The 19,895-nt window shown below is 44.7% G+C and overlaps 1 protein-coding gene across 8 annotated transcripts in view; it reads right to left on the reverse strand.

Annotated features, from left to right (window-relative positions):
- Window positions 1-4,098: 4,098 nt before the first annotated feature.
- Window positions 4,099-19,895, reverse strand: part of MAP2K6 (mitogen-activated protein kinase kinase 6) — a 122,238-nt gene continuing 106,441 nt past the window's right edge. For 7 of the 8 annotated variants that reach the window (XM_014536097.1, XM_005861809.2, XM_014536101.1 and 4 more), the window contains 4 exons: window positions 18,795-18,872; window positions 17,546-17,685; window positions 12,200-12,245; window positions 4,107-4,450 (listed from right to left, as the gene is read on the reverse strand). In XM_014536097.1, coding sequence (XP_014391583.1) covers window positions 4,373-4,450; window positions 12,200-12,245; window positions 17,546-17,685; window positions 18,795-18,872 — 342 coding nt within the window. In that variant the 3' untranslated portion in view covers window positions 4,107-4,372. Of the gene's footprint in view, window positions 4,451-12,199; window positions 12,246-17,545; window positions 17,686-18,794; window positions 18,873-19,895 lie in introns of all 8 variants that reach the window. The other variant, XM_005861810.2, reaches the window with a different exon arrangement.

Genomic DNA, 19,895 nt, shown 5'->3' on the forward strand with positions numbered 1-19,895 from the left:
TAATAACTATTTCATTTTCTGTACTATGACCTACGGTGTGGCAGGAGCGATGAACAGCAAAGGAGGGGAGGGCCTCAATTAAAAAGCTAGTCAGCCAGATGCAAGCAAAAACAATAAGAATGATGGCAAAATACACAGAGCGAAGTGATAGAGAAGATCGAGTGGCCAAGAATTCCATTTTGAGGGCCACCACCTTGGACAGTGCAAACATCAGGATAACGTATACTGATGACCCCCACACTGTGTGCTGAGACACAATGAGGCAGGGCAGCGAACTCACGGGGGGGCACCATCAGGTACTGTAAATGTATGAAAGAAACAGAGCAACATCTGCAGGACATGGTACAAACCACCACTATTACGTTGTTTGGACCTAGTGACCTAATAAGTGGGATTATTAAGTATTTCTTTTGGCCTAGGGCACCATGAAAACATTTACTGAGACAACCAATGGCACCATGAAGAGAAAGTTTAGGAATCCCCAGCATACACTTTTTGTGCATGTGTGTGAGGCTTGGAGGATAGACAAGCACAGTCAGATACACACAATTTTGAGCTATATCCACATGCCCATTTTCCATTTCAGGAAGTTAGAAGCTGCTATTTAATCAACTCTTTCTGACTTTATCAGTGGGACCCAATGGTCATTAGAACAATGGACTGTTCCTCCATATCAGGGCTGTCAATCATGGCCAAGAGATGAGGGCCATGTTTGAAATCAGGGACAATCCGACTGATACTTTATCATCAAACATATGCATTAGGTGAGTTCTTTCTCCTTCAACGTCATCAATTTGGAAGACTCTACACTTATTCCAGGAAGGTTGAAATTACTTAAAAACAAATGCACACTTTTTTGGGGGGAAATATACATTTGAAATTATCTTCAGAGCCCATGCATGGTCATTTAAAAAAACTCAAGTCATAGTAAAACTTCAGCTCTGAGGGAAGATTTGAATTCTAGAAATTGAAAAGCACAGCTGGGAGCTAAGACTGATACTGAAAGGCAGATAAAGCAAACAAGAAAATACCTCATAAGGATTTTTGTCAAACAAACTACTAAGGAGCAATTATAATATGATTCCGCATGTTACACGGATGGGAGAGGAAATGAATTCTGAAGACTTTTCTGAAAGAGAAATGGCAAATGTATTTTAGCAGCAGTATTTATATAAATATACAGTCTTTCATAGTGGCTACTCCAAAGGGCAGTACCCATTGATGAATACACACAGAAGGCACTATCTTAAAGTCATGCCCATCACTTTTTTGGCAAACATGGAAATCAAGAGTATATTTTTATAAACATAAAGCCAATTTATAATATGGACAATTATAGAATACCCAGAAAAAAACAGCATGATTCTTTTATAGAGATACACTGACTTTCTACTACACTGATATAGACAAAGCTAATATTCAGATGGTGCATGCTTCTCTCTCTCTCTCTCTCTCTCTCTCTCTCTCTCTCTCTCTCTCCATATAGTGTTTGGGACACACAGTGTACACACTTTTGAATAATTATTAATTCCAATGGGTTAAATCTGAAAAGAAACATCAATTGAGCTATAAGCTGTTAAAGTGTGTATGCAATTTTTAGGGACAATATACATATACCTGTGTATATATATATATATATATATATCCAGAGACTCCCAACTTATATCAGCTTAAATATAGTTTATGCATCTTTATATTTTAAAATTAGTTGTTTATAACTTATAACACAGTTCTAAAAAAAAAAAGCACATTCTACAATTTGGACTTGTAAGGCTAGGAAGCCATTCTACTTTGGTACATAAGATACTTAATCACCATGTAGTACATCCTTTCTCTGTGGAAAAGACATCCCAATTTTTCCATCAGTCTTCCAGAAACACGCCTTCTCTGACAGTGGCAAAGGTGTCCCCACTGATGAGGACAGGGAAAGAAGTGGGGGCTCCCATTCCTCTCCACAGTCCCTCTTCACTCTTTGCAAATGTCCAAGAGAAATGTTAACTCTTCAGGAGGTACTAGACCAGTGTTCTCAACCCTGGCGCACACCAGAATCACATGAGTGGCTTGAAAAAAACATCAACTCCCAGGCCCCACCCTGGACAGATGAAACCCAAATCCCTGGGGCCCTGACAATGACGGTATTTCCAAGCCCCCAGCAATTCCAATGTGCACTGGGGTTGAGGACCATCGACGAACTCCTTCTGTAGCCCAGTATGGCAACTAACTCCTTCTCTACGCCAGTATGACTGTTGTGCAAGTCCAGGCCCAGGGCTCACCGGCTGGAGAGGTGTACACACGAGAAACACTCTCGGTTAAGAATATTTCCAAGTAGAAACTACACTGAACAACAGGTAGGAGTGACCTGACCCAGACCAGAGAGATGTTTTCTTTATGTATTTCACAAAGCTGTAACGGAAGGACCTCAGATTTGTATCTACTACTTTCTTTTTGTATAAGGTGGATGAATAAAAGCAAAAAATACAGTTGTGATTGTTTCTTTCTGACTCAGAGAGGAACCTGCAGATTGAGGACAATGGGTCCGGAAGGGAACAGCCATGATCACTAGGATCATACGCCGTTTCCGGTAGAAAAAGATGCAGACAAGGGTAGCTTCAGAGCAGATGAGACGGATGCCGGCTCAAACAGGTATCTCTTGAAATTGAAAGCAAAGACATGTGCAATTGCAATGCCACACCCACTCTGGGCAACTGCTATGAGCCAGAGGTCAAGAGCAAAGAGAAAACGCAAGCAGAGAAAAATACATGATTGCACTTCAAAGTCTGAAAAGGGAAGAAGGGGAGGATTTGAGGGAGCAGTCTTCTCTCCCCATTTGTGAACTTGAGGCAAAGAAAGAAACAAGAGTGTTTCCTCCTCTTCCTTTTTTCATCAAAATCTTCTGCCTCGTATTGCAAGAGCAGACTTGTCTGAACCCAAAGTCCCAAAGCAATGTCTCCCGGTTGCCTTTTCCCTGTGGATCACTTCACTCCTTGATCTTCGAGGAACATAAGCCCCAAATCAGAGAACGCATTGGTGTGTTTCGCTGCGAGGAAGAGTTCTTGTCTGCTGCTTGCTCAGCTAGCTAGGAATGCACGGCGGAGCTAGCCTCGTCCTGTGGAGCAAGCGCCTGCATGCTCCTGAAGAAAGATGTGCCTCAAGTCAAGTCGTGGAAACCTGCCAGTCCATTCCTAGGAATTAATCCGCCCCTCCCCATTATCTCTGCATCTGATCAAAGGACACCTAACTGCCTTTCATTTTCTTCTATTGCAGCCCTTCCATGGATAGTAAGGCTTCTTCACTGAATAAAACAAAATTTTAAAAAAAGTGAATATGTGAGCTACAAGGCAATCCTGGGGGTCTGTCCATTGTAGGAGGAGCAACAGCAGAAGGAACCAATTCTCTGTGTGGTTTGAAGTGTATTTGCCCTCGTGACTGACGAATGTCCTCCTTACTAGGTACAGATATTCACAGAAGCCACTTGGCTGTAGTGGGACTTATCAAACACACACACACACACACACACACACACACACACACACACACACACACACAAAGAGGTGGTAGAAAAATCACATCACGAATCACATTCCATTAAGACTACACCACAAATGTCAAAAGAACCCAGTTTGTGACTCTTTGAGCTGTGAGAAAAGTGACTTGATGTTTTCCAAAGTTGGGAAAAGAGTCTGACCAGCATACCTTGCCACTCCACCTGGAATATGTGGTTAGGACCCAGGACTGAGCAGAAATCTGAGAACATGCGGGAGCCACAACAGCTGAAAACATAGATATTTCACAAGAAGAGCTGCTTGTTGATACTTTTATAATACTCTTAAAGATGCATATTAAATAATTTCTTCTGGACCACAGACACAATTGAACTTAAAACATAAAAGCCCTATAAATATTGACGACCCAGCCTTGTCTTCTGTGTCTTCCTCCTTGCATAAAATGGAATCTTTCCAACCAAGCGCTTAAACATAAATATTAAAATAATAAGTGGGACAGACTATAGGTCTACTTACAATTTCATCACTACTGTAGCACCTTTTTGACCAGGGCCAATGCACTCATTTTGTAAAGAACAAGAAAAGTCTGCGAAGCTTAAGGACTCATATGACACATCATTAAATATTTAATCACCTTTTTAAGTCCTAAGCTTTTATCATATTTCATCCATCTAGACAGTTCAATCTATACTATAGATTCCAAGGCCCCTTTCGGAGGGGGGAGAAAAAGAAAATTGGGAGAAAAAAAGCCTTCTGAGAGGCAAGGTTAAATTATCTCAAGGATGAGTTTCTGTTGGCGCTTTAGTGACCTTGCTTCACCCCGTAAACCCACCAATCCACAGGAGGGTCAACCGATTGAGTCCATCGTTTTAGTCTCCAATAATCAATTTTACAAAAGATGCCACGTCTGTTGCTTTGGATTCATGTAGAGTGAAAAACGGATGTTGCTAGGAAAGAAAAGAAAAAATACATGATATTAAAATTTGTCACTGACAAGGTATGAGATGAGTTAATTAACAGATCTGTTTGGTAAACAAATTAATACCCTTATCAGGGCTGAACTGGACTCTTCCTACTTCATCACAAATCAAGTTCACATCCAGTGATGCAAACATTTTTTTTATTTATTTTAAAATAGATTTTATTGATTTTTTACAGAGAGGAAGGGAGAGGGATAGAGTTAGAAACATCGATGAGAGAGAAACATCAATCAGCTACCTCCTGCACACTCCCTACTGGGGATGTGCCCGAAACCAAGGTACATGCCCTTGACCGGAATCAAACCTGGGACCCTTCAGTCCGCAGGCCGACACTCTATCCACTGAGCCAAACCGGTTAGGGCGATGCAAACATTTTTAAAGATATTTCCTCTTAGCTGCCACTCTCCCATTTTGATATGTTCCCACTACAGAGGACCTTAAACATATTATGTAATTAGGCTACATAGATCCTATTTATGGTAAAATACAAGGATCAGCAAAGACAGTTCAAACTCTGATTTATACATAACACAGCCCTACAAAGAACTGTTATACGGATATAGCAGTAAAATAATTAGAAGTGCCGGAAGCCGGTCCATCCTTGCTGCTTGACACAGTCGCTGCAGGGAAGAAACATCTGCACAGCATATGTTTCAAGGGACCTGGCATATATAGCATATTGTTCTTAATATGTTTGCTCTCCTTAGTGCCATGTGTTTTAACCAAGGTCACCTCTCCCAGAAAGGTTGTTTCCCCAGGTGGGGATTTTTCCCCGAGGTTAGGGAGGGGATACAACCCCTTAACTAAGTGCCAGGCGGGTAGTTAAGCTACATAATCTTTACTCCCTGGAATGGAGATAAGAAACGCCCTAACCTTTGTAATAGAAATTGACAGGATTAAAATCGGCTGGTATAAATATAGATGTAACAAGACAATAAACATCAGATCCTGATCAGTTCCTAACCAGAACTCCGACCAGAACTTTGGCTGGAGATCCTGGCTAGAGGTCCTGACTAGGCTGCTGATCAACTGAAGGCTGTCTCCGTGTCATTCCTTCTTCGCCGACTCCGTCCACACCTTTGGGGACCCCTGGACCTGCTGGGGTTGGACCCCAGCATAGAAGTTTCACAGGTTTATGCACAGTCACTTCTCAGGAAATAGGTGGTAGAATGAAAAACCAATTTTGCAGGACAGTAAACGTGCAAGACACTGCCTGCCCTTGACCCTGGAGAGCTGGTTTGGACTGGAAGGGTTAACAAAGCCACTTTTTAAGCCACATCTACAGCCTTGAGTTAGACTTACGTCTGTCTCTCTTGAGGAAGAGTTGATCCTTCTGGAAAATAATGTGGACTGCCAAACTCTAGCTATGGGTGGGGAAAACGCAACTCGGAGATCCAAGGTGGAAAAGCCAAAGAAATGGTCTCTATTCACGCAGGTCACATGAAATCAACTTTATAAGAACATCAAGTCCAGCACTTTGCTCGGGGAATAGATATGGTCTGACACGAGAGGCCATGAATTTCAAAATAAGTTTGGAGGAAACAAAGCCATTTCTCTGCACCAGAACCGTCTTCCCTAAATAACTCCATGTTGTGACAGCAACTGCCTGGCTGTACACTGGAAGCTTCCACCTCTAATTAGAAGGAGATACATCAGCTCATGATCCATCCACAGTTCTCACAGGGGAAACACAGCCAACCAACCAAATCAAAAAGGACAGTCCCTTCAGGTAGGACCTGAGCCGGGTCCTGCTCCCCACTGCCCCCGCCACACAACACGGCCACCTTCCTGGTTGTCTGCTGGTATTCTTTCCAGAGACTGGAGGAGCGGCTAACTATGAGCGCTTTTGCATGCAGACGAGTATCTATGTGACTCACTCTGTTTCCCCTGACTTGGGATTTTAGTTTACAACCTTCATGTTGCCCAGCTGTAGGGTTTCTAATTATATTTGTTGTAAACCGGACAGGAGGGGGCTGGATGAGTCAGCCCTGTGGGGAACTGAATGCCCACCCATGGAAGTTTTAGGAAACAATGCAAATGGGAGAGGAACAAATATATATATATATAAAGCCCCGAAGAAGGTAGGTGGTCACTGCTCAGTATCAGGACCCAGAAAATGGGAAAGGCGTTCTGTTTTGGCCCATCTGAAGAGAGAGGTTGGGTGTTGGCTCGGAGCCTCAAACCCACGAGATGAACTGAAGCTCTTGATGTCGGATCCTTGGTGCTGAGCTCTCTGGGTAAGTAAATACAGCGTTACTTCTGATTCCTAACCACTCACACAGCACACTTACCGCGCGCTTCACCACCATGCTTATTAGCTTCCCCACATCCCCTTGACATTTGGCGATCTTTTAATATACTTCAAAGTCTTTTACTATCAAAACAGGACATGTGAAACCTCAGATCATCTCAGTGACTGCTTCCCAGGCCAGCCAGCCCGTCTTGCCTCTGGTTCTGTTGGTGGCTTTTAGTTCAGTGGATGGAGCCCAAGTCTGTGAATGAATTCAATAACCTGACCTGACATCTCTTTATAAAAAAAAAAAAAATTCTCAGACATCTTCCAGTTTATTCTCGGGCTGGGGAAATGCAATGACAGCCAGAGGGCAGAGCGAGGGGAGGCAGGCAGGCTTGGCAGGATGGAAAGTGTGACTCGCCTGTGTGTGTGGGTTTGGAGGCTGTAAAAGGTTAGGGGGGAACCCGGGTCCTTCTATAAGCAGTGCACTAAAAATAGCAAGGACAGTGACCAGGGGATGAGCAAATTAGGCCCCATGAAATCATTGCCAGGCTGGGTTTCCCAAAAAAGGAGCCAGGTACAGGAAGGAAAGAATTCACCAGTGGCTGCACCTGGAGAAAACATGGAGTTCCAGGAACGTGATGCCAGGAGCATTGGGGCAATACAACTACCAATGGTCTCCATAGCCTACGAGCAACACCTTACCCCTCGGGATGATGGTTTTCTATGGGGTCAGTCATCCTTAACACTGCCGTTCAATCTAGAACAGGGGTGGGCAAACTTTTTGACTCAAGGGCCACAATGGGTTCTTAAACTGGACCGGAGGGCCGGAACAAAAGCATGGATGGAGTGTTTGTGTGAACTAATATAAATTCAAAGTAAACATCATTACATAAAAGGGTACGGTCTTTTTTTTTTTTAGTTTTATTCATTTCAAAGCGGGCCGCAGTTTGCCCACAGCTGATCTAGAACATCCCAGGGGATGTGGAGAACATAATCACCTCACTGGGCAATCACTTACGTTGCCTGGTTATCATTTCTGGTGGTTATCATCTGGGACAGGGGTCGACCACCGGTGGTCCAGGGTCCAAATCTAGCCCACTGCCTGTTTTCCAAATAAAGTTTTATTGGTACACGGCCACGCCCATTTGTTTACATACTGAATATGGCTACTCTCACACTCAAACAACAGAAGTGAGCAGTCCCACAAAGCCAAAAACACTTACTATCTAACCCTTTACAGAAAAAGCTGGCTGGCCCTTGTTGTAGAAGAACAAATCCTACTGAGTCATGTCCCCCAATGGGAGTCTGAGAGAACAAGCAAACGAGATGATAGGAAAGCAAATACACCCACTCAATCCAAGTTAGAAGGAAAAACACTTGAGATTTCTATAAGAGGTACATGTCTGGGTTGGGGCCTTAATTATAGTGTCCTTCACCTGAAAAAGGGATTTCTGTCTTTTTTACCTCTTCACCAACTCCTACAACCTAAACAATGGCCTCTCGGCAAGTGCTTTCCCAACACTGAAGTCAAAGAGCTTGGACTCAGATTTTCCACTTAAAAACCTCAATTCCACAGAAAAGCGAAGAGCCGTTATGGCCTTAAAAGGCAAGTCCAGTTCCAGTCCACAGAGACTAACGCCATACAAGCAAAGGGCTGCCCACACAACCTGACAACATTAATATGCAGACCACAGAAGACTACAGCGTTAGAATACACAGGGAAGGTAGAATTCTACATGTATGTATGTTAAGTTAGAAATCAGCATTTTTTCTTTAGTATTTTCCACTGAAACCTCTGATAAGAGGTCTCTTAGAAGAAGAAGAAAAAAAAAGTTTTGCATTTTAAATAGCCAGAAACATATAGGAAATGTTCTCCTTTTACATGAAAATACTGACAAACAAGGCAAGCTTCCAATAGGAGTCCTGGCTCCATAGGACCCCACAGGGACCACTCATGTCTGCTGCACTTTATGTGAAATTCATTTCTATTGCTCTGGGGGTTGCATAAGCAAACCAAAAAGGGGAACCCAGGGCAGAAATGGCTGCCAGCTGGCTATTAAAAACCTGATCAGGGCGAATAGTCAACCTGAACATGTAGTATGCTAAGATTTTCTCAAGGATTACTCACCTTTTCCCCCTCGATTGGGGGTCTTAGTTGAATAGAGCTGGGAGAATGCTGAGTTGCAGGGGCTGCCTTTTCTACAAGGGCCATTTACTCAGGAGTTAGAATTCCTTCCTTCCTTCCTTCCTTCCTTCCTTCCTTCCTTCCTTCCTTCCTTTCTTTCTTTCTCAGGATCCTCAAATAAGTGAGGTCATACAGTATTTATTTTTCTGTCTGACTTATTTCACTTAGCATAATATCCTCAAGCTTCATCCATGGTGTTGCAAAGAGCAGAATTTCCTTCTTTTAAAAAAATATGTTTTTACCAATTTCAGAAAGGGAGAGGGAGAGAGCGATAGAGGCATCAATAATGAGAATCATTGATCAGCTGCCTGCTCCCAAATGGGGATTGAACCTGGAACCCAAGCATGTGCCCTGGCCAGAAATCGTACTGTGACCTCCTGAGTCATAGGTTGATACTCAACCACTGAGCCATACTGCTGTGCCACAATTTCCTTTTTTTTTTTGACTGAATTAATATTCTTGTGTGTGTGTGTGTGTGTGTGTGTATCACAATTTCTTTATTTATCCATCAACAGACACTTAGACTATTTCCATGCCTTGACTATCTATCTATGTATATATATATAAAAGCCTAAGCGACCGTCTGACTGGCCGACTGGCCAGTATGCGCAATGACCACCAGGGGGCAGACTCTCAATGCACAGGCATGGAAACATGGAACAGAATGATGAATCTCAGAGGGAAGCGGGGAGAGGAGAGGATGGGAAAAGATTATCCAAAGATCTTATATGCATACTAGAGGCCCGGTGTACGGATTTATGCACCAGTGGGGTCCCTCGGCCTGGCCTGCGGGGATCGGACTGAAACTGGCTCTCTGATATCCCCCGATGGGTCCCAGATTGCGAGAGGGTGCAGGCCTGGCCGAGGGACCCCCCTGGTGCAAAAATCTGTGCACTGGGCCTCTAGTCTATATACAAAAGCCTAAGCAACTGGCCAACCCGCCAACAGTTCGACTATCCAACTGGTAGCTATGACGCGCATTGACCACCCAGGGGGCAGACGCTCAATGCGGGAGCTGCTGAGTGACAGCAACTTTGCAGAATACCCTCTCGCACTCTGAGACCCCTTGAGGGATGTTAGACTGCTAGTTTTGGCCCTATCCCCACAGGCCAGGCTGAGGGACCCCACCGGTGCACAAATCTGTGCACCAGGCCTCTTGTTATAAATAATGCTGCAATAAATCTGGGGGTGCAGATACCTCATTGAGACAGTGATTCTATTCCCTTCAAATATACACCCAGAAGTAGAATTGCTAAATGATATGATAGTTCTAATTTTAATTTTTTTGAGGAGCCTCCACACTGCTTCCCATAGTGGCTGTACCAATTTACATTCTCACCAACAGTGCACAAGGGTTCTCTTTTCTCCACATCCCCGCTAACACTTATCTCTTGTCTTTTTTATAAAAGCCATTCTAACAGTGTGAGATGATATCTCATGTTGGTTTTCATTTGTAGTTCTCTCATGATTAGTAATAGTAAGAACCTTTTCATGTACTTGTTGGCAAAAATCCACAAGTGGGATCACATCAAACTAAAATGCTTCTGCATAGCCAAAGAAACCATCAACAAAATGAAAGGTCTATCTACAGAACGGGAGAAAATATTTGCAAACCATGTGTCTGATAAGGGATTAATATCCTATCCACAATAAATAAAGAACACGTAAAACTAAATAGAAAAAAAAAAGTTTGACTTAAAAATAGGCAAAGGACCTGAACAGACATTTTTCCAAAGAAGATATACAAATGGCCAACAAGCTCCTTTTTCCAAGTTGGAGCCACCTCACCATACCTCTTGCTCAGAGGAATCAGTAACCTGCCCCTCTACACCTGCCCTGATCGGTCTTGAAGCTGAGCACTGCTTCAGAGTAGGATGGGATCGGAGCAAGCAAGCATTGTATGCCTGCTGGGTACCTGTGGTCTAGTAAGAAAGGTATCAATGTTTTCTCTCCTCTCTTCTGCAGAGTGCATGAACAGAACTCTTCCATCCCCTGCTACAATTAAAACCTTGATAATTGTAACAAATCTGGGGGTGGGGGGGGTGGGGAGTGTTTAAGAGACATTAGTAAATAGTCTAAATTTTATAATTTTTCAAAAAAAAAAGTGTTCCTCCCACACTCAACATACACTGAGATACGGACTGCCAAGTCTGTCTAGTTGCCTGCCATCTATGTTAAAGAATCCTTTGTAATTAGCTTATAAAAGAAGGTACCACAACTTAAGAGAAACTATTTTAAAACAACAACTTGGAAGTCTTATTTCCACAGGTCATGCAGATGGGAAACTGTGAATGCTGAAGTCGTATAATTCAGATGATTACGTCTCTGTCTTTTCTCCACTACAGTAAAAAGCAGAAGGAAAAAAAATGAAGGGATTCTTTCCTCCCTAAACACCCATCAAAAAGAAATTCCTCCAAATAATCCTAAATATTTTATCAAAAATCAATCAGTCACATAACATTGACATGTCTTTCAATATTAAAATCCTTTAAATCATGCTTTCCTTCATTTTATATAGTAACTAGAGGCCTGGTGCATGAAAATTCGTGCACTCGGGGAGAGGAGTCCCTCAGCCTGGCCTGTTCCCTCTCACAGTCTGGGAGCCCTTGGAGGATGTCCACCTGCCGGCTTAGGCCCACTCCCCGGGGGATTGGGCCTAAGCTGGCAGTCAGACATTCCTCTAGCAGCCCTGGACCCCTTGGGGGATGTCCAATTGTGGCTTAGGCCCACTCCCCTAAGCCGTAGTCAGACATCCTTAGTACTGCAGAGGAGGCAGGAGAGGCTCCCACCACTGCCACTGCACTCACCACCCGTGAGCTCGGCTTCTGGCTGAGTGGTGCTCCCCCTGTGGGAGCACACTGACCACCAGGGGACAGCTCCTGCATTGAGCGTCTGCCTCCTGGTGGTGAGTGCACGTCATAGTGACCGGTCAATCCACCATGAGGGTCAATTTGCATATTACCCTTTTATTATATAGGATATGTGACTCTTCCTATCTTTAACATTTGAAAATATAAATTTTATAGACATATTTGGCCTAGATGCTATTGTTTATCAGCATGGAAAGTTTGCTAAAGCTGTTAACATGGCCCATGTTATACTACAGGAGGATTTAGGACAAATAAAGGGCTCAATGGTTTGTTTGTTTTTTTTCTTCAGTTTTAGTCCAGTTATCAATATCTCAATGAGTCAGTCAGCTCTTCCACTATGGTTGTTCGATTGTGATTTAGGTATCAGGTACTTTATCGCTACTCACTGTTAGTTTGGACATGTTTATGACGCTAACAGTACTCACCATAAGCTCTGGATACGTTGGCCGTTCTTTGGAATTCTTCTTCAAGCTTAAAGGAAAAAAAATTAATCACATTAAAATCTAGAAATCATCTGCATTTTCACTAGCCTAGGATTTCAGAACTTGTAGAACACTAAACACAACCCGCCTTAAAAACATACTGAAACCAAAGATCTCCTATCTTGACTTTCCTCTTCTATTATATTTACAAGTTATATCTTAAATCACTCCTTGTGTACCTTACGGGAAAGAACAGGTGTGTGAGTGTGTGTGCGTCTGTGTGTTTACTTTCCTTTGGTACTTTACCAATGATGTATAAACTAGCTTTTCTGATCTAAAGCCATTCTATTTCAAAATACACGTCTACTTTCCTTCAAAACAATTTGTACTCCACCCCCACTGGCAAAGAACTTGGCAGGTGTTCCTTATATTACGTCTGTTACCTCTTCCCTATCTTCAATACCTTGTTCTCCTTGCTCCCAATCCCCTGAACATATAATTTTCTTTTATACATTCCTTGCCAAACCTGCCCGAGACAGAAGCAATACTCCCAATAAAATGTCTAAGGCAGTGGTTCTCAACCTTCCTAATGCCTCGACCCTTTAATACAGTTCCTCATGTTGTGGTGACCCCCAACCATAAAATTATTTTCCTTGCTACTTCATAACTGTAATTTTGCTACTGTTATGAATCGTCATGTAAATATCTGATATGCAGGATGTATTTTCATTGTTACAAATTGAACATAATTAAAGCATAGTGATTAATCACAAAAACAATATGTAATTATATATGTGTTTTCCGATGGTCTTAGGCGACCCCTATAAAAGGGTCATTCGCCCCCCAAAGGGGTCTCGACCCACAGGTTGAGAACCGCTGGTCTAAGGTAACGGTGCTTGTTTCCAACCTCTTTGCGTGCCCTGAAAGAGAAAGTCACGGCTAGTGACTTAGCAATTTCTCTTCTTACAATACTTTGTGGTCATGCGCTCCTATCAAGTGGCTCCCCTTCACTTAGCTGTCTACAGACACAGACATTTTAATAACATTGGATATTCAGAGACAACAGCAATAAAACTGCCATCGGAAGAGACCTGCCCCTCCACCTACCCCTGAATCCATCCCCAGCCTTACAATGGAAAAAAAATAAAATAAAAGAAGTGGTTTATTTGGAGTTGGAATCCCAGGTTACAGAATGGAGAAAAGGATGATTTTGAAAACTGATTTGCCAGGCAACCTACACACTGCCCTTGCCCATTTGGCCACAAAATCGTACACGGATGGAGAGGAAGGTGGCCTGGTGCTGGAGGCGGCTGGGACCTGTGTTCATGGATCACTCTGAGCACATGGGACCCAGAATGAGTGCTGCTCCAGACACGGAGCCCAACAATGAGGAGGGGATGGGAGCAGGTACAGAGCCATAGGAGAGTGGAGTAGTTGAGACGCTTTGAGAAACTGTGGCTTAAAACAAAATGAAATGAAGGAAAAGAGGAAACTTTTGAACCGAGACAACTTAAAGCAGCCTACCAGTTTATTCCGGGCAATGCTGTGGGTAGAAGCCAGGGAACCTGGGACAGGGTACAGGTAGATGTGAGGAGAGAAGTTTCAGTCTGGAACTGAGGGCTGATCTAGGACCTAGCGACCCCACTGACCAGACCACCTATGAGAGAAAGTTTCATCTCAACGGAGGATAAAAATAAGAGGGGATTAGAAAGAGGAATTATCAACGGTGGAGGTAGACTGACATGGGAAGTTGTGCCTGGGTGAGATGAATGAGGCCTTGTCACTCCCACTTACGCCTCTGCGTGTCCCTGTCTCCTGAGATTCCACCGGGCTTTCCCGGTGGTTCCCGATGGCAAAGATCCATTTGGTAATGAACTTACCATCTCTTTTCTTTTCAGGTAGAAGAACTTAAAACTTTCGTTTTTTTAAGGAGAGGTAATGTTAAGTCAGGAAGAGTATAAGAAAATTTCTCCAGTATTTTTTTTCTAATCTGTATAAAGAAAATGTGGGCAACTCTCCCAAGTGGATCCGTCATAATGGGTTAAGGACTCCTGAAATCTCAGAGATTGCTGGTCAGCAGGCTAGGTCTCAACTTACAGCCACTAATCAGGAAGCTCAAAATTTACCGTGAGCACCACTGCAGCGTTGACAGAAAATATGTACAGGGCAAACCAAGGCTGTTTATTGCATTATTGTAGCCGACAGAACCCACTCTACCTTCCAAATTGAGAACACGTCAAAACATGGCCTCGGAATCGCACAATACTCAGCATCAGGTTAGGGGGAAAGGCACTTCCATGTTCAATAGGAAGTGCTTGAAATTCAGTATAAAATAACAACGGCGGAGCTCAAAGCGACACTGATTTCTTTTGGATCTGAGTCAAGACATTTGAATTTTCAAGTGGCTTGTCATTTTCAAGCGTGCAATTAGCTCACAGCCCTAATTCTTCGTCCAAATGCCACAACACACGCTCCTGACCGTAGCCAACACTGAAAGGCAGCTTCATGCTCTCTTGAGGATTGCTAGGCTCGAGTTTGTGCTGACCGGAGGATTTCTGTCTGCTTGAATCTGCCCTCCCCACCCCACCCGCCTCGCACCCTCCGTTTCCAAGAAGGCTAAGCAGTACATCCACAAAATAAACACACACACTGCCTTTCAAGCCATACATATGTCATCAGCTAAATACATAGCCAGTGCCTCTTTTACTGTCCTTCCTGAACAAGTTGGGAACTATATTTGCTTGTCTCTGTTTTATACTAGTTCCTCTGAGTCAGACAGTGTCAATGTCCGGGTGGGCCTCCAACACACGCCAACGTGCCCCTAGGCGGGTCAGCTGGGCAGAGCCTCTTCCACCGGCCTGAAGGGAGAGCAGAACCGAAGCCAAGCTGCTCTGGCATTCTCGGGGGTGGGGGGGTGTCTCCAGTGACCTCCATCAGTCCCCAAGCCTGGAGACTATAGGAAGGGGCTGCAGTGAACAATTTAAGCCTGCGAGGATCCCGTTGCCCGGAGAGACCCATTTTTTTAGCCTTCTGCTGGGCTAGACCGCATGGCTTCTCTATCAGACTTCTCTGGGATGAAACCCCCAACAAGGCATCCATGGTCGGCATGACTCACACCAGGAACCCTTTAAAGCCCCTGTGATAGGAAAGCCACATGTGGGGGCGGGGGGCGGGGAAGGAGAAGACAACCCCATTCAGTAGTCCCTATTTCAAAGTAAGTACACCAAGGGAGGGTTGGACGTTTATTGTGGTTTTTTCCTTCAAGTTCATGAGGAATAAATGCCGTAACGTTTTCTTTCCTCCACACCTTCCCTCAAGATTATGTTTCTCTGATGTTATTGCAAAAGAAATCAAGCAGCTGGATCTCTGGGCTCTAGAGCTAACTCGCCTGCGAGTGCTTCCTACTCCACCCCACACACCACATGAACTGACACCCCACATATTCAATCCGAGGACAGTGGCTTCCAAGTGGATCCCCTGGATGAAGTTGTATGGAACGGAGCACCACTATGATGTCATCGAATGCTTAGGGAGGACGCCTCTCCTGAGAGCTCACGAATCCTCTGATGGAGAACTAGGCTGTGAGCAATATACCTCTTTTCTTCTAGGTCAACGGGTAGTCCAGAGACGGATGTTGGTGCCAAAAGCATAGATATATTCATCTCAAAATTGGATATTAAATCCTTCACTTTCCAAATCTGGAGTCTCCGTCCTCACTTACAATAAAGAGTTGGGGCTTTTTGAGATGTGTTGAAGAATCAAGGCCTAGGTCATAAAAATATAAAAAAATCCATAGCGATCACTCCAAAAAGGGTCCTTTCATGAAGATGTGTCTCAAAAACACAGTTTTCTATGTAGGAAAATGGAGAACCCACCATAAAAGGGAGCTGCCCTCAGAGGTTGTATTCTTCTCTCCATCGTGGAAAAGAAGAGGTGCCCTTAGGTTATGATAATTTTCTCACTCTTTCCACCCGGCTCCAGATCAAACTTAAAACTCTCAGTGCTAACACAAGTGAAACAATTAGACTGCCATGAGGGGAGGTAGGCATTTGTGTGCTAATACATACAAAAAAATTAAAATGCTTCCACAAAGATCTGAGCCATTCGTAAAATCATTCCGCCAAAACACAGACAGACAACGGCAGGCCACCCTCAGACCTCAAAGGTGGCATGGGGCTAGAGCTAACCAAAAGTCCAAGAGGCCTCAGTATCACCAGCTACAGACAGTTGCTTTGTCTCAGGATGTTTCCCAATAAAAGCTGTATTCAGAACGCTTCCTCCAAAGAACATGGAGGCCAAGGGGCATGAAGACGCTGTACCCTCCAACAGCCTTCAGATCCCCAGCCCCTTCCTCAGCAGCAAGTGGCCAGCACTGATCCTCTCCAAGAGTCCCAGCTGGGCTGGACCCCTTCTCTGATGTCCCCCGCCCCCCAATTCTTCCCTGCTTCTGCAGGATGCCCAAATAAGCTCACTTGGCTCCATTCTGTGCTTTCCTTTCACATCCCTTCCCAGCATCCCTCACAAAGATCATTAGCATCCAAGTACATGAGGCACCATGGTCTCCATGCAAACAGAAACCATGAGATTTTCTGGAGAAAACCGCTCCCTCTCCTACTTTCCTCCATTCCTCTGGCAATGTTGATACAAAGTTTACAGCATCCGTATGGCTCCTTTTATCTTTCCACTCCAACCATCTTTGCATTCCCTTCTCAGACCCCTAATGCTGTCTGTCATACCACTGGGGCATGTAGAGTCAGTTAGCAAGTACTCTGTAGGAGACAACCTACCAAACGCTGGAAGTGCTTTCAAGACTTCTAGGTACCTGAGTAACACTCTGAAACTAGCCACTGCCTTCTCATCCAAGGAAATCCTTTGTGTCTTACCTCCTGCCCACCCCTGAACCTCCAATGAGTCCCACCATCTTTCTCTTTATGTCCTAATCAATATCCAATTGCTTAGCCCTCTCGTAACAGAGTTTTTCCCTTTTATGACATGAGGCACGAGGTTTCTCCTGCTTGGAATACCCTTCCCTCCCCTCCTTGCCTTTCACTTGGAAATCACGTCACGTGGTGTCAGCTTAGGATTTACCTCCTCCAGAAACGCCACCCCAACGCCTTTTCTCTGAGCTCCCCAAATACTCTAGAAATATCTCCACTCCTGGGCCTGCCGCAGCCTGAGCTCAGTGAGGGCAGGGGCTGGATGGAGGCATCTCTGTTGCTCCAGCTCCGAGGGCTCACTCCACAAATGCGCTGGAATGAATGCATGCGTGATGGACTAGACCCGATGGAGGAACTTCTCAGGACGCCTGCTCTTCCTGCGCCCGGGCACCTGGGAGACGGGTTTTCTTACCACTGCGAGGTAAAGTCGACAAACTCTTCGGAGAACTTGTCTGCGGGCAGCTGTGGCGACGGCTCCTCCACCACCTGTTTGAGCTGCTGGAAAGGAGTTCCCCATGAATCGTAGGGAAACCGAAGGATGGCCAACTCAATCTGGGCGGGAGAGGAGAAAAGGAGATGAAGCTGAAATCGGGGTCCCCTACGGAATCCGCTGTGTCTTCCCCCAGGAGAACCAGGGGGGAGAAACCATGGGGAAGTTCAAGTACAATTTTAAGAGAAAAGAAACTAATCGTAAGTTCTCTAGCAAATTCCCCCCACCCCCGACCCCTGCCGATTTCCTAGTGCTAGGGATGGTCAAATATAATCTTCCTAAGCCTGTTTAAAACCGGGTCCTCCCCCTAACCCACGGTGGCACTTTAAAGTGACAGGCCGCAGTCTTACACTTCGCGATTTACAGCAACCGGGTTTTCCACCTTTCAGTCCAAAAAGTGATTCTCGGCCCTAAGACTTTTAGAGCTGTGTACATCTGCTGCCACCTGCAGGTCCCTCCCGGGAACGAGATAAAAACAACGGAGGACCCAAGGACTGATCTTTTTTTGGACTTGAATAAAGGCCGCTTTGCTGTCATAGATCACATGTTTGCTGGGCAGGGACGTGAAGTAACTCGCGGATTAAACAGCTGCTGTGCCTGGGAAGGAGCCAGGAGCGCCGTGGAGAACTCAGACCCTGGCCGTACAGTGAGCATCCACCGTCACCAAAGTCAGTCACCAGGCACTGATCGGAGAACTTTAGGGCTGAGCCTCCGGAAATCACACTATTTTATCATGTCGTTTCGCTGCACCTGACCTCGGCAGCCAAGACGTCTATCATAGCCAGATTCGGAGATGCATACGTCCTGGATGAGACAGCTCTTACAGGGTCCACACGCACTGGCACTCTTTTGAGTGGCTTAAGCTTCCTTGACCCTTGATGAGAATAATTTAATTTTAAGGAAACTACCGGGAGCTGTCGTCGGACCCTCTCGTTTTACAGATGAGAACAGTTAGACAGTCCATCACCTACGCAAGGGCATATGGCTACTGAGAGGTGGAATAAAGAGCAAAACGGGGTCTGCCCAATCCCAGCTCTGCATTCCTCCTGCACCTACTGCAAGCCACTGCCACGCAGAACCCCCTGCCATCTCAGGCACAAAGGATGCCCAAGACCAGCACATAGGACGTCTGCCCAGAACCTCATCGCCCACGATGGTTATCATGCGCTACCATGGTGATGCCCAGACTCCAAATGTCAGACTTCACACTGTAGCCCTTCTGGTTGAGCTCCGGGTTTATCCTTTCCGGCTGGAGAGGGGACAGAAAAAGACAGAGGTGACATTCTTAGCTCAATAAAGTCTCTGGGGGTGAGGGCAGCACCCGCTGCCAAGTGAGTTGCCTGAAGCGTAAACGCTGCCTCCCAGGCCAAGCAGGCTCACCAACGACAATAAATATCAATGCCGCCACAGCTCTTGCCCTCACTCTACATTAGTCTTCTTCTTGGAGACAAGAATAAATTACAGTCCCCTCACAATTCAAAACTGGTTTTCATTTTCCTTCAGAAGAAACGGGATATCCAGCGGCTTTGCCAGTCTAGACTCTTCCTTGTTAAAAACACCAACAGTCCCGCCCAGCCGGTGTGGCACAGTGACTGAGCATGGAGCTATGAACCAGAAGGTCATAGTTCGATTCCCGATCAGGGCACTTGCCTGGGTTGCGGGCTCGATCCCCAGTGTGGGGGTGTGCAGAAAGCAGCCCATCACTGATTCTCTCTCATCACTGATGTTTCTATCTCTCTCTCCCTCTCCCTTCCTCTCTGAAATCAATAAAATATATTGTGTTTTTTTTTAAAAAAAAAAGAAAGGAAAAATCCTAAAAAAAAAAAAAATTACAAAAAACACCGACAGTCTAACAGTCCAGAACTCAGTGGGAAAAAAAATTAGTAAGAGTCCCTGGGCTACTGTCTGGTATTAATAAACTGACCCACTTGTAGTTAAACAGGGACAAGAGGTTTTTAATTTCCAAACACAAATTCCATTTCAACACTGAACACAGTAGGAGTCCTGTAAGTTAAAGGAGACCCCCAGGTCTCTGCTGACGGCAGTGAATCCTCACAGCTACGAGTTTCTCCCAGACTAACCTGAATGATTCCCTTGGGTCATTTAAATTCTTTTTACTGTTCTGCCCTCAACAAACAAGGAGACACGTCCTTGCGACTCAGGGTGGGAAAATGTGTGGGCTGCATGCATTATTTACATGGTTTTCAAACAGTATATCTTTTTATTTGTTTGTTTTTGTTTCAAACAATATACCTTTTTGCTTGATTTAAAT

This window comes from Myotis brandtii, unplaced genomic scaffold (assembly GCF_000412655.1).
Source record: "Myotis brandtii unplaced genomic scaffold, ASM41265v1 scaffold157, whole genome shotgun sequence".
In the NCBI taxonomy this organism is placed as follows: Eukaryota; Metazoa; Chordata; class Mammalia; order Chiroptera; family Vespertilionidae; genus Myotis; species Myotis brandtii.